Source organism: Manduca sexta, chromosome 28 (assembly GCF_014839805.1).
Source record: "Manduca sexta isolate Smith_Timp_Sample1 chromosome 28, JHU_Msex_v1.0, whole genome shotgun sequence".
NCBI lineage: Eukaryota > Metazoa > Arthropoda > Insecta > Lepidoptera > Sphingidae > Manduca > Manduca sexta.
In genome coordinates this window covers 7359788-7375714 of record NC_051142.1, presented here as the reverse complement: position 1 = coordinate 7375714, position 15927 = coordinate 7359788, and the positions used below count along the sequence as shown (strand labels likewise).

General features: G+C 36.4%; 1 protein-coding gene across 6 annotated transcripts in view; it reads left to right on the top strand.

Annotated features, from left to right (window-relative positions):
* The window catches only part of LOC115445748 (matrix metalloproteinase-2), a 38546-nt gene extending 24871 nt beyond the window's left edge, over positions 1–13675 (top strand). The window contains exons 5-14 of one of the 6 annotated variants that reach the window (XM_037444421.1): positions 177–345; positions 6774–6849; positions 7289–7366; positions 7563–7694; positions 7902–8085; positions 8319–8522; positions 9241–9497; positions 9708–9858; positions 13223–13341; positions 13615–13675. In XM_037444421.1, coding sequence (XP_037300318.1) covers positions 177–345; positions 6774–6849; positions 7289–7366; positions 7563–7694; positions 7902–8085; positions 8319–8522; positions 9241–9497; positions 9708–9858; positions 13223–13257 — 1286 coding nt within the window. In that variant the 3' untranslated portion in view covers positions 13258–13341; positions 13615–13675. Of the gene's footprint in view, positions 1–176; positions 346–6773; positions 6850–7288; positions 7367–7562; positions 7695–7901; positions 8086–8318; positions 8523–9240; positions 9498–9707; positions 9859–12035; positions 12215–13222; positions 13584–13611 lie in introns of those variants that run through there. The other 5 variants (XM_037444424.1, XM_037444419.1, XM_037444418.1 and 2 more) reach the window with 5 other exon arrangements.
* The last annotated feature ends 2252 nt before the right edge of the window (positions 13676–15927 follow it).

Genomic DNA, 15927 nt, shown 5'->3' with positions numbered 1-15927 from the left:
AGCTAAAAGATCAGTATGATGGGGAGGAAGCTATATTAGACATTCTTAATCGACAAATGAGAACATAATAATTCGAAATATCTTAAACAAAATTAAATTGTCGACTCTGAATTAATATTCACTGTTAATATAATTAATATTCCGTTATATATTTATACTCCTAATATTCTTAACAGGATCAAGATGGCGTGTAAAGAACTTGACGTACAAGATCTCGAAGTACCCCTCAAAACTGAACCACGCCGAAGTCGACGCCGAACTTGCCAAGGCTTTCTCCGTGTGGACCGACTACACCGACCTCACCTTCACACAGAAGAGAAGCGGACAAGTTCACATCGAAATCAGGCAAGTATCAATATCACATATTTCAAACTTGGCTTCACATATTACTTCTGCAGTGGTATATCTAGGCCGTGTTACAGTTATAATGTCTAAAATGTGTTGTCTGAGATTTAAACTTGTTTCCTATATGGAACACTGGCTTAACACGAAATTACAGATTTAATTTAGACGAGATTTGGGTTCAATAGTTGCATCTCTACTCACCTCTTTGGGGATAAAAGGTTTCGGTCTAACTTCTTCGTGCAGTCAACTATAAAAACAGGTACAAGAAGGGACATTATAAATACATGATGAGGTCGGAAATATATGACATGTTCCGTGAATAATAATTTGTGAGTAATTACATGGGTTTTGTAATGTTCCACCGGTTGCGTAACTAAATGCCGCTGTAATTCAGTTTAGTCATAGCTACTTACGTTATGTGGCTACACATCGTCAATTGCAATATTAGTAGCTATGATTGTCGTAGTTCGTACAAAGGTATGATATTGCCAACTGTACTTTATAAGTATTAAATCATGCTCAAAAATAAAATACATAATATAAATAAGCTTCACACAGAGAGTCGCCGCATAACCATCCACACTGCCTTGTGGGTCCATACAATGTAAAAAGAAATAGTATAAAATGTCTAGTTTTTTTTTTTTTTTTTTATTCTTTATTTAATTTAGGGACTTTTATATGTAAACATACATGTCAGTCCCATCATACCTTATACAATAATACTATCTATGATTAAAAGTAAGTAATTTCAACAAACCACAATATTAAAAACGTAACATTATAAACTTAAACAGTAAATAAGCCGATTCTGATATTGGTGTCGACAAAATGTGATGAAACATACCTATATCTTTTTGTTCACTAGCAATTTATCTATCAAATCCTTTCTATCACTTTCATACCGTACACACTCTTTTAATAAATGTTCTATGTCTTCTATGGTACCACAAGATTCACAATTTGGGGAATTTGACTTCTTTATGAGGTAGTTGAAACTATTGAGTGGAAGGTGACCAGATCGTACTCTCAGTGCTATCACTAAAAGTTTCCTATGTAGTTTACTATTATAAAACCAAGGTATTCGAGGAGGCTCACAAACTATAGATTTATACCATATTCCTTTAAGTTTAGATCTACTATCAAAATGTTCCTTCCAAAGCAATTGACATCTATTTTTATATTTAGGAAACAAATCTGTGTAATTTGGCTCAATGGTTAATTCCATTCCCTCAAAAATTCCCTGCTTAGCCCTGCAATCAGCCTTCTCATTGCCCCTGAGACCAATATGTGATGGAATCCACTGTAACTTCAACTCTATTCCGGCAGCAAGAATATCAAAAATTTTGGAAAGAATTACATAAGCTATCGATGTACCTCTGCATCCAGAGGCACATCGAGCTATATGCAATAAGGCGCTTTTACTATCAGAGCAAATGACTACCTTTCTGCTCTTCCTAATTATGATATAAGATAGGGCTTCCGATATCGCAATAAGTTCTAAGTACATAATGGAAACGCAACCTATGATCTTAAAAATACCTTGTCTGTTACTTCCTGCTAGAGCTGACGAATCATAATACGCCGCACCTTGACCATGATCGCTCTTAGACCCATCCGTATAAATAACATGCCAGTCATGATATTTCTCCCATAACTCTATTATAATGTCAAATTTTAAGCAATTATACTCATAAGTTTTTTTGGGTCTTTGGATAGAATCTAAATACGGCACAATAACTTTTTTGATATCAAAACTGGTAACCCAAATTTGTAAATTATACATTTCTAGAAAAGGTAACGATTTTATTCTTTCCTCCTTAACTTCCTCAAATACAGTAACGAGTAAAGGTATTTTCTTATTTTTCCAAAATTTGGTGTGTCTAAGAGCGCTCAAATTATCCAATAGCTTAATTGTTGCATTTTCAGACCATGAAAGAGATCTTAAACAGAATTTAATACCCAGCCATTTTCTTCTAAGATGCAGTGGAGGCACACAAAGTTCACATTCCATCACATGTATGGGAGTACTTCTGATGAAACCGCCAACTATTCTTAGTGCCTGATTTTGCACTTTATCTAACTTATTCGTATGTACTTTGGCACTGTTATCATACAAGAAGCACCCATATTCCAATCTACTTCTAACCACCGATATATAAATTCTACGTAAATGATTATGATGCAACCCCCAAGAAGTACCAGCCAGAACTTTGAGCAAGTTTAAAAATTTTTGAGACTGAGTCACTATTTCGTTAATATGTTTATTCCAACGAAGTGATTTATCTAACCATATACCCAAGTATTTGTATGAATCCACAGAACTAAGTGGCAAATTATTAATTTCAATGTTAACTTGTTGTTGTTTGTAATTTCTGTTAAACATACACAACTTTGATTTGCTTGTTGACAGTTCCAGTCCCAACTCATCCAAGAAACAAACGAAAGAATTTAAAGCCGATTGGATTTTATTTGCGCTTTCTATCATGTGTTTACCGCTTGTGTATAATACAAAGTCGTCCGCGTATTGACATATTTGCACATTAAGGATTTCACGACAAATTTTATAGGTACATATGTTGAATAACAAAGGTGAAATAGGGTCACCCTGAGCTAAGCCCCTTCCAGTGCATCTAACTAAATCTTCCTCGCCCTCATGATCATTTGTGATTCGGAGATGACGTTCACTCAACATGCTATAAAGATATTGACAATATTTTTTGCCTACATTTAACTTATCTAGAATAATTAACATCTTATCTATAAGTACATTATTATATGCACTTTTAATATCGACAAAACATGCTAGGGTTGGGGTATTATCTGAAAAACCAATTTGTATTTCCGTCACCAAACGGGTCAAACAATCGTAACTGGAGATTCCCCTTCTAAAGCCCGTGGTTAAAGGAGATAGGAATCTACTTCTTTCTACATACCATTCAAGTCGTCTTGCTAGCATAACATGAAAAGCTTTACAAATACACGACATCAAAGATATTGGTCTTACTTCTGAGTCAGAATTTGGTTTAGGGATAGGGATAACATTTATGTTACGCCATTGATTAGGAACATGACCAGTATTAAAAATTAAATTATATACTCTAAGTAGATATAATTGAGCAATATTTGGTAAGTGGAATAACATAGAATAAGTAATTGAATCCATTCCGGGGGCAGTGTCTTTTTTATTCAAAGAGTTAAGCATTTCTTGCAACGTAAAACTTGATTCCAATAATTCATTTTTTGAGATGAAAATTGGTGGTTCAGTAGGTACATAATCAGGAGCAAGATTACGTAACAGCTCTATCTTTAACTCCTGGGGGACAACCATTTTAGCCTTTCTATATCCCTTTAACCATTTCATTCGAGCCCACATGTCCGATACCGAAATTGAGTTGTTAATATTATTACAAAAAGTCTGCCACTGTTTATATTTAGCTTTCCAGATTGCAGTCTTAGCAATACTCATTTTTTTTTTAAGTATAATTAAATTTTCTGGGGTTGGATTTTTCCTAAATTTACTCAAAGCCATCCTACGTTCACCTACTAGTTGTGAGATCGATTGACACCAATATGATTTAGTCTTAAATTTGCTTTGGGGGTTATTACTTACCTTTGTCATCGGTATGTTCCTATTAGCTGCTTTATTTATGAGGATGGTAAAAACGTCATAAAGTGACTGAACATTAGTTTCATTTATAGTAAGTTTAGAGAAGTAAGTTTCTAGTGTTGATTTATAACCATGCCAATCTGCTAATTTATAATTCCGTTTTTTTGAGTAGAGAATTGCATCATAATAATTAAATTTTATCAAAATGATTAAATGATCGCTACCTAAATTTTCACTTATAACACGCCAATTAAAATGAATAGCTATATCAACTGATGCAAATGTAATATCAGGGGATGATTTTTGCAAATATTTATTAACTAATTTAATTCTTGTAGGTTGCCCGTCATTTATAGAAGCAAAACCAAATTCTAAAGCCGATTCATAAATTTGTTTACCTCTTGTATCGTTTTTATACGACCAGCTAACGTGATGTGCATTAAAATCGCCTACTATAACACAGTTTTTTGGGAAACTAGAAAATATGTTATCCCAATCAGTTTGCGTGGTATTTACCGAACTTGGACAGTATACAAGTATCATATGACTAATATAACCACAGTTGAATACCTTAATACACATTGTTTCTATGCCCGTATTTCGCACGTTAATTGAATACTCTTGAACTTTAATAGATTTATGAATTATAATAGCGATACCTCCATACGAGTCATCTCTGTCTCGGCGGCATACATTATAATTACTAATCTTGCATCCCAGCTCCGGTGTTAACCATGTTTCACTAATAAACGCTATATGTATCCTTTCCTGTGTTAATAAATGCCTAAACTCTTCTAGTTTAAAACGTAAACTTTGGGCATTCCACTGCATTATGTTTAAAGCGAAGTCCTTCTGGGCGTCACTACCCATTATATAGGGATAATAGTTTGCTCAAAAAATCTCCTCTAAAAAAAGCAACAACAAAGCGAATACATTCCTCCAAAATAAAACTACATATACATTTAATTTTAACATCTAACTGTGAATCGGATAGGCATATTTCTTTTAATTTCTCCAACATTTTCTTTAAAAGTGCATAGCGACGTTCTTCTTTATTTTCAGTTGCTTCCTGACTCTTTTCCATATCTTCCATAACGTGGTTTACTGGTTCATGGTTCTCGGATATTTTTGACAAATTTTGTTGACCTCTATTCTTAACCTTTTTATATACACGTCTTGAGTTCATCGATTGTTCCTCCACATGTCTTTTAACAATGCCCTCACTAGCAGAGGTTGTGCTATTTTGATATATACGACTTCCTCCCGCCAACACATCACTATACAATATTTTTTCACCATTTTGCACATCGTTCTGTACTTCATTTATATTTACAGCCTGTTCTTCTATATTGCATTGACTACGTGCTATATTTCGGCTTAAATATACTGACAAAGCTTTTTTATATGTATAGTTCTCAGTGCTCATGATGCTTCTAATATGTTTTTCTTTCAAGAACATAGGACAATTTTTGCTTAACGCCATGTGCTGACCTTTACAGTTGATGCATTGAAGGTTGTTAGTGTCGCAGTTACTATGATTCTCTCCACATTTTGGACATAGTATCTTTTTCGTAGGGCATAATCTTCTTATATGACCATACTTCCAACACCCTGAACATTGAGTAACAGGGAACGTGTATGGTTCCACTTTAAACCTACATCCGTATATAAACACATACGGGGGTAATGTGGAACTTTTGAAACATATACGAATAGTTTCGCTATCAACCCATTCGCCTTTTTCCGTTTGTCGTTTTAATCTTTTTACTGATAGAATATCCCTTTCACACTCCAAACTCTCAATAATCTCCTTATCCTCAATCTCTAAGTCTATTTGTTTCACTACCCCATAAGATAAATTGACTTCATCAATAAATTGGCACCTGTATCCCATATTAGTAAACTTGTTGCAATTTAATAATTTTTCTGCACTGTATCTGTCCTCAAAATGTACTAAAACTTTATATGGGTTTTTGTACTGTATCTGTAATATCTTATCTATGTTCTCATTTTTCATTAGCTTTGCCATACCAAACTGTTTTAATAATGCTTCCTTGGCTGTGATACACACTACTATTTTTACCTCATGTGATACAATTATCGGTACCTCATTTTCCGAATTATTTGTTTTCTTTGGTGAATGTCTTGCCAAACGCTTACTTCCTCTTCTCACAGTTATAAAACCATCATCGTTTTCTATAATTTCCTCATTATCTTCTCTAATTCGTTTCTCAGGTAGTTTCTGGGTCTCATTATAACTATTATTCCAATCAGCACTTTCTTCCATCCTTAGCTCGTCCTCGTTCATGTTTTCATTTACGTCACTATCACTCGAATAAATAAAATCTAAGTTATTTCCTTCATCATCCATTACTTATGCACATTTGTATTTTGACGGTAGTTATAAAAAAAAATATAATAAAAACTACTAATGATTTCACCCAGCCCGTGCGCTCGTCACCACGACTCGCGCGCGATTGAAAATGTCTAGTTAAACTTTTTTTCAACCCATGTTAGTACTAACATTATTATAATAAAACGAATAGCTAAATCTCTCGTTTGTTTTTGAATCTAAATTACACGCAGTACGCTGATCCGGGAATCAAATCAAGGATCTCACTGGTTTTGTTGTCTTAGTATGGTTATGCGCTAGTTACAAAGGGATGAGGCCGAATACTGTTACTAGGATACAATATCTTAAACGCATAATCAGTGGTTTTAAGTCGTGTAACACACTGTGTTACATTTTTACCCGCTCGATTGCAATATCCCCTCGATTGGTTATTAAATTATCTGTAACTATTATTGTTTTTTATTGCAGATTCGAAAAAGGAGAGCACGGTGACGGCGATCCTTTCGACGGACCCGGTGGCACCCTCGCTCATGCCTATTTTCCTGTAAGTATTTTTTTTATCTTGACTACGAATTCATCGAAAGATATCCGAAATAGGCCAATAAATATTATATATATTAAACTTAAAAAATAGGCAATATTTTTGTATTCAGTAACCAAACTTTAAGTAAATGAATAAGATAATGATCCGAATAGGATTTCTTCACAGATTGTACAATAGAACAATCCGGAGCCAAATTTTATTAGGTGTTTATATATTATATTAACAGTTACATCACCTATTGTGTTCTTTGAATGCTTAGTTCATAATTTATATATAAATAATAGGGAACGGATGCGGCACATTTTTCCCCATTGCGTAGTGAAAGTAAAATGTGTAATACAATAATCACAAGTCATTGTGATGGATAAATTATAATATTTTGTCATGCGTAATCGTCATTCTAATAGTTTTAATATCTAATATGTGTTTGGCTGTCCAGGTGTATGGAGGCGACGCGCACTTCGACGACGCTGAGATGTGGTCCATCAACTCCAGGAGAGGGACTAATCTCTTCCAGGTAATATACAAAACGTAATAGTTGTAAACATTATTATATCGTTTATCGCATATTTATTTAGTAAGTAGAAATTACTTGAACGATTTTCCAGTTCCCTCCCTTGTAAAATTTTAGCTTGTTTTATATTGATATTAGTAGTACATTATCTTGAATTGATGTACAATCTTGCAACTTGAAATTATTGTGAATGCTCCAGGTGGCGGCGCACGAGTTTGGTCACTCGCTGGGTCTGTCACACAGCGACGTCCGCTCGGCTCTCATGGCGCCGTTCTACCGTGGCTTCGACCCCGCTTTCCAACTCGACCAGGACGACATTCAAGGCATACAGGTACGGATACCATCTAAAAAATTAAACTAATAATTAGGAATAAACTTAAAAAATTATTGATACCAACTTTTTACTTAATACAATTAGTATTTATATTTAACAAAAACCACACGATATTCTTCTCAGAACTTACTTCTTTGTGATATTTCAAGTTATTTAAAATCTTTGTTACATGTATCATACAATAAATTTAATGTTTGTTTATAGGCTCTGTACGGACACAAGACGCAGACTGACATAGGTGGAGGTAGTGTGGGTGGCGGCGGGCTAGTGCCATCGGTGCCACGTGCCACCACGCAACAGCCCTCGGCGGAAGACCCCGCGCTCTGCGCCGACCCCAGAATCGACACCATCTTCAACGGCGCTGACGGCTCTACATTTGTGTTCAAAGGTCTTAATTTGATAACTCATTAAATATGCATAATTGTGTCAATAAAAGATTAATTAAGGAGAAACTGTCTTACTAATTTAATCATCAATGATAATGAAATGTGATGAGTTTTGTTAACGTTCTCGGTGACAAGATTTAATAAAAACCTAAGTGGACGACAAACCAACGATGATAATGAAGTCTGAGATCATAACATCATACATATAGCTAACGTTAAAAATTCTATTTGGCAGGCGAGCACTACTGGCGGCTAACCGAGGACGGAGTGGCGGCCGGCTACCCACGGCTTATCTCGCGTGCATGGCCCAACTTGCCCGGCAATATCGACGCCGCCTTCACCTACAAAAATGGCAAGACCTATTTCTTCAAGGGCTCCAAGTACTGGCGCTACAATGGTCAGAAAATGGACGGGGACTACCCCAAAGAGATCAGTGAAGGTACGTGAGATACATAGTAAAGACATTGTGATGGGTATTAATGATTACGATCGCAGGAATTACTGGTTTTATATTACTTTGCTGAACTTAAAACCACAGACCGCAAATTTATACAGAAAACATCGGTTAAAAAAATCTCTAGGATTTCTTTTTAACTATAAGAACATTAGGTACACTGTAATAAAATAAAAACTTAATGGAATGTCTATGACCTGTATCTTTAAGCTACGTCCTTTGTCATAACATTTTATTATTTTGTTGTGAGTATATTGCACCTTGACCTAACTTACTTAACCTTAGATGTCCTAAAAAGCAATTTTGAAAGTGACCTTCAATGTTAAGTTTATTAATGAAATTACAAGGCTCATTAAGTTTATTGAAAATTCAGGGACGGTAGATTTATTTACTGAATTTGGGACTAGTTACAACAAATTATCAGAATAATGGGTGAGAGTTAACCTGTCCGTATATTATAGCCATTTCTATACAGATTGTATGTCATATCTGGGATGATTCTGCATTTCGTTAGCAAAATTACCCGATGAAGAAAAACACTTGTATCACTTCTAGTAGTTAAACGTTGGTAACATAGACACACAATTCTCATTTCCTATAATTGTATGAAGGCACCAACGTGGTGTTGATAAATTTTCATCAAATGACCATTTTTTTACACGCTCCAGTGATTATCATATATTGTAAAAATCAATTCCGATAGGTTTCACCGGAATCCCGGACAACATCGACGCGGCTCTCGTATGGTCCGGCAACGGCAAGATCTATTTCTACAAGGGCTCGAAATTCTGGCGGTTCGACCCAGCGCAGCGCCCCCCCGTCAAGGCCACCTACCCCAAGCCCCTCTCCAACTGGGACGGCATCCCGGACAACATCGATGCCGCGTTACAGTACACTAATGGATACACATACTTCTTCAAAGGAGGCTCTTACTGGCGGTTCAATGACAGGACTTTCAGTGTGAGTATTATTTAAGATTCATACAAAGGAAACGGAATATTTCAATCTAGATCGTACCTATAAGAAAGTAGTCGTTAGGAAGAAAATAGTAGTCGTGAGTCGTGACCTAAGCTACTGTCGTGTTCCAGCAGTTAATTTATTCGATTGCCATCTAAAAAAGTATTTAGTGTTGGAAAAGTATTTGAATGCCGTCCCGTTCATGATTAACAGGTAGATGCAGACAACCCTCAGTTCCCTCGCTCCACGGCGTTCTGGTGGCTAGGATGCAGCAACGCTCCACGCGGCACCGTCGGAGGTAATGCGCGGCTCACTGACGTATCTGCCGCCGAGGACGACGTCGGCGACATAACCTTCGACGCAGGTACGGGCACCCGCGGCGCGCGCTCACCAACACAACCATACGGGCGTGCTAGTTACACGGGACAATCAGAAATAAAACTTCAATAAATAGATATGGGGTTAGATATAAATCCGTACCATAATCGGATATGAGAATTGACAGCCCTTGGGTTTAACTCTAACCTCAGTCTATAATTTCTATAGATTTTAGTAACACAATTACTCGGTGCTGAATCGTCCATCGATAGTTGACGTCAACCATACGGTCGGTCTTATAAACTAAAACAATTGATTGCTGCAATATGAGAATGACTATGTTAAAGTAGAACAAGGGCAAAGGGACGATGAAGAAGTTGCAATATAAGTTGAGCTTAGTGAAAGCACGCCCGTGTTCACCACACACTGATTCCACAAAATTCGCGTGACAACGAATTATTTAGTTCAAATATCTTGCTTAGTATATAACCAGCGACTACAATCAGTACATATATTGACAGATTGCACAGAACTGCGGTACGACAACGCTCCGAGATTCTGGGTTGCAATCCTGAGTCGAATAATGTTATATAACATTTTTTGTTCCGTATTAACTCGAAAGTCTAAATTTGTGCCCGATATGGCTATAGACTTGCCCCCATCACATTATAGGATGGAAGATACTAGGCAGAAAGTGATTGTTCTGGTAGCATTTCTGCCTACCCCTTTGGGGATAAAGACATGATGTGTGTGTGTGTGTGTGTGTGTGTGTGTGTGTGTGTGAATTGCATGAAAGGATTGTTGATTAAACCGCTACTTAACGTAATATTTACGATTTCACCAAAGTACTAGCTTCGACTCTACGAAACATAACTATTCAGGACAACAGAGTGCAACTATTAAATCTGCAGTGTTGTCTGAAATCGTTTAGTTTTTAAACATGGATTTCCTAATAAATAAAACGAAGGATTGTTTGACGCCGAATCGATTTGCGCTAATCATTCGTGCGTATCGAAAGTCTCCAACTTTCACTAGTTAAACAAAATTATTTAATGGAAATTACATAAAGGAATGAAACTAGTAAATGACGAAAACGATAATAAATTAATTTTAAAACATTACTATTGCTTGCTTACTGGCGGAGTTCGAGCGTTGTCACATGAATTTACAAATTGTAAGCAGTGAATTAAACTAATTGCTATTGAGTATAGTGAATTATTTATTTAAATAAATAATATAACGGTAATAAATATAGATATGAATTTGTTTTAGTTAATTTCATAACAAGATTATTTGACAAGACACTACCACAATACAACACAACACGAAGGGATACAGCCGTCTTCGTCCCCCTGTTCAATGTTCGCTCTTGTGTCTGTGTGTGTCTATTAGTTATTTTCAAACTATTTTGTAATTCCTTCTGTAGTCTATCTTTTAATTTATATTACCTTTTACCTTTTATACTTGTTGATCTTTTATATTTGTTCAACGATATCGTGTACCTACTGTGTTGTAAAATACTGACATAGACATCTTAATTTCCAGTTACTAACAAACAATAAATTTATTATTTCATTAAATAACCACATAAATTCAAGCTATCATCGATAATAATAGATGCGTCCGTACTAACAAAACAAGCTTTACTACTAATAATACTAATCGCACGAACATGCTCTCTAAAAGTTAATGCATTGGTGTGGTTATGGATGTGCAGTGGCGGACGGTGATGGTCCCTGACCAACAACAGCGCGGCTTCGGGTGCCTGAACCGGCGGTGATAAAATATAGCATGGACACCTACAAGCCCATGCTATTTTTATTACAGTATTAAAATTATACACACAATACTTATAATGATTTTATCTTCACCCCGCAAAGCAAAGCAAAGCAATTGCAGTTAATGCACCGGCACTTTAAGTGTTATGTTTTTTAAATCACAAGCAAAAAGTTTTGGTTTAAAGCTCCGAACTAGTTAATGTACTTATTGTAAAAGATTGATGGAACCTCTCCGAAATTAAGAATAATCTATTATGTTTTTGTTCTGTTCATTGAGCGATGAACCAGAATTTTCTTAACACCTAAGTTATAAAACCACTTGATGAAAGCACTAGTATTTACAACGTTGTATCTCACCAAAGTAAGATGTCGTTAGATGTCTATGGCAAACCGAATACCATTGGGAACATGTTCACGTTTCGATGTGTGTGTGTGTTTTTTCTAGGTGTAAAATCAACCGCTCCCAGATCATTCTTCTGGTTCAGGAAGTAACCGATGCAGTTCCTGAACATTGTACATATTAAAGAACAAAGACTCAATTAGTTACATATAGATAAGAGTACCAGTGAGATTATGAAGGATAAGCGGTGATTTTAGTACCGGCGAGCTTTTCACCCGCGGCCTGTACGTTCTATTTCATATCACGTTTGCATGCTTTACATGGGCACTGACGGCTCCCATTAGCGCAAGAACATGCGCATGGGCATATGCTTGCATGTCTGTCACGCAGGTTTACGATGGGAAAGCTTCGCTTATAGTTTAAGGGTGTTGGTTTAATATTACACATATTATTATTGAAACATAAAATTCATTTATCGCTGTAGTTAGTAAAATGGTAATTAGTAAATTATTTTAATTTTTACATATTCATCTTGGATGACTTAACGGTGCACTGTACATTCATAACGTGATTTTTATATATTTATGTAGGTATATAATTATTTATTTGTAATGAATATTATGAAATCCAGTTGTATATTAAACATAAGTACTTGTTTATAGAGAAACATAGGTGCAATTATAAAATCATAATATTAATTTTACTCTTCCGATATTATCATACACTAGCTAGGTAAAATACCTAAATAATTGATTTTGGTTTATAGGTGTCGTGAAGAATAAAATAAAATTTATTATTTTGAACATTTAGCTTGTCCTACATCCCAAAACAAATTCGACTGGCCTCAGTTTCAAACGTAAGCACTTTATGATATTCAGTGTGATACAGACACGTTTGATTTGAAGCACAAAACACTCGAAGTCTTAATTAGGATGACTAAATATTTATGCATGAGAAAATATATAAGCAAGGAACTTTTCCTATTCAGAAATTATAATAATATTATATGATTGCAACTAACGTGTGTAGCATAATTGTAGTGTAAAGTAATTTAATTTAACTCAATATATTGTAGTCATTATAGTTATTATTTATTATTTTTCAAATATTTCTATGTATTGCAATAACCTTTATCGTAAGTTAGTCTAATACAAGTAGTGCATGATGAAACCACAAACTATGTAGATAGTAAGCAATGTATAGTTAGTAAGTTGCGTAGAGTTGCGTTTGCACCATCGGGTGTCGGTTACGGTGGAATTAGGATTTTATCTAAAGGCAAGTTAATGTTTCAGTTGTCAACGTTCAGTCGGACGGAGCCCGTCTCTAGTATGTCGTTCGCATGTGGCTCTCGGCCGCTTCATATATTAAGGAGGGCTCGACTCCTCCGCCGCGACACCAATCACCCGCATCTGTAGGTTTATTTTGTTTTCATATTGTTTTTTTCGCAGTGAACTCCATTATCAGTACTAATATTTTATGCAGCTTTGATGTTTAATTTTTAAAGGTACTTGGGCCAATTCATTTACATTATTTTCATAGTTTTCCGTTACCAATTTCATATGGCACTCGTAATTGTTATTATAAAAATATCATGTCAATAAGGCACGTAATTCACGTCTGCACTGTTGCACAAAGTGCTCACCGTTCGCTTGTTTTTCCATAAGAAAGTGTTTTGTATCAGCAGACAGCCCGGAGTCAGCAGGGAGAGGGCGACAGACGCAGCGGAGCGTCGACGGCCTGCGCGGGTCGCGTGTTGGCCTGGACGGCGCTAGCGGCGCGGGTGCGCGCGCTGTGGGCGACGCGCGCCGAGCGCCCCGCGCGCAATGCGCGCCGCGGGCGCGCCCGCCCTGATTGTGTGTGTGCTGCTTGTGCCTCACGCGTTCGGTATCTTGTGTATAGCGAACACGTTACTGTGATGACGAGTGCGCATTTTATACATTCGCGAGAACGATAATAATATTTAATGCAAAGTCATAGTTTTTATACTTTAATATAAATAGATGATGTAAGACCGAGTGTGATATTGATGTAAGCGACGATGATTTTTTATATTAAAATATTTAAAGTACCGCAAATGTGTGTTTAATTGGTGATAGAGGTCGTCATAGTGCCGTTGTAGGCATCGTCGGGTGTCCAAATGATACTCACGTTTGTATTTTTAATCGGTTTATTTAACGTTTTCTGGTTCTCCAATAATTTTTCTTAAGTTAGTAATTACAAGTTTATATGACAATATTTTTCGTTTTTATTTCATTTTCATAAACGCATTTTTTAATAAACATTTTCACAATTCATCATAACACGGTCGTGCGACCTACTGTCTCAATCGTTCTAACTCTTAGGAAAATGCAAATAATATTAAATTTCAAAATCTGTCTACGATTATTCCAACGTGATTAATTTTACTTCGAGTGACGAACGAAGTCTACACGTGGCGTACTGGTTCAGAGGCTCGCGGGCGCGCGGCCGTACCGCCCCCGGCGTGCTGCGGAGACGCGTAACGGCCTACGCGGGCGCTACACGGCCGCTACGGCGCTCTACGACGTAGGGCGCCATAGTGTCCGCCCCGTTTGCCCTTTCCAGCCTACACCAAACTAACGGATTGAATAATCATTTAGAAGGCGTAACATAAGACTTATTACACGATCACTACTCGAGAAACACCTACGACACATCCTAGATCATATCAATATATTGCACTCGCGCTGTGGCAGTGATCGTCGGCGCCGCGAGCCGCGACCGAAACGCCGCGCCGCGATCGCCGAGGTGTGCTTACTCAATAATTATTTATCAGATAAGACTTTATACTACGCTACATCTCTCACTATCAATTAGGCAATTTTACGTTATTATTTATAAAGATTAAAATTATGTCAAAGCGGTCCTGTGGACAGATCCATCGTTTCTTTTGATATAATTTTCTTCAAATACGCAACACTTAACACTTACAATTTACTGAAACAGTAAAAATAACATCAAACAGTGCTTCAAAAATTTCCATCGTCATACATATATTTATATGATCTAGAACTTATTAGGAATAATGGGAGCGATGCGACGTCATCACGGAGTACTATCAAGAAGTCAACTCATATGCGCCATTCACTCATATATTATAGTATTTCGAAGTGTATAAAAACGTACGTGACACTGACCGACAGCGGCGTCGGAGTAAACAAACGCCATTCGTTTCGACATAGTGGGCACAGTCGGCTGCACCCCGCTGGTACTAGCTATCGAGCGCGCACCGCAGCGCAGTCCAGCCGACTCGTGCACCGGGCACCGGGCACCGGGCACCGTGCACCGAGAACCGAACCTACTCGTATCAACATAAAACATGGCATTATATCCACATGGAAATAACACTAATTACATACATCGCTTTTATACTAATTAAGATAAGAGACGTTTCGACTAAGAAAAAAGTCGATACTTTCAGATACTTTGAGAAACTAATTAAGTTTTCGGTTAGTGTGTATCTATAACTATATACCTTACTAGTTCGTCTTCGTGAACGGAGTATTCTATTTTATCATAAGAAATAAGGCCATCATTGTATTACGCTTTACGGTTATTCGCATAATATTTCGAATTAAACTGTACAGTCTCGAAATTCAATTAAAAATCAAACGCCAATACTATCGTAATGTATACATCGTATTTATCAAAATGTCTGATATATCGACTTGTTTCTTTAACACAATAACCTGAAACGTACCTATATATCCGTATAGGTGTAATGTAAGGATATTCTTTCGGGGCTTCAGAAACACGGACTGTAAAAATTACTTACAGTGGTTTAATATAAAATTACAAACTAGTACAACATATTTCAACTATAATATGTTTTAATACATACAAATAATTACATTACTAACATCTTCTTCTACGTATCCGTAAAATAGAAGGCCATATGTACTATTGTATTAATGTAATTTTACGGGTCTTGGGTGTAAAATATATTGTGATTTGTTCGACTGTAAATTGTATAATAAAA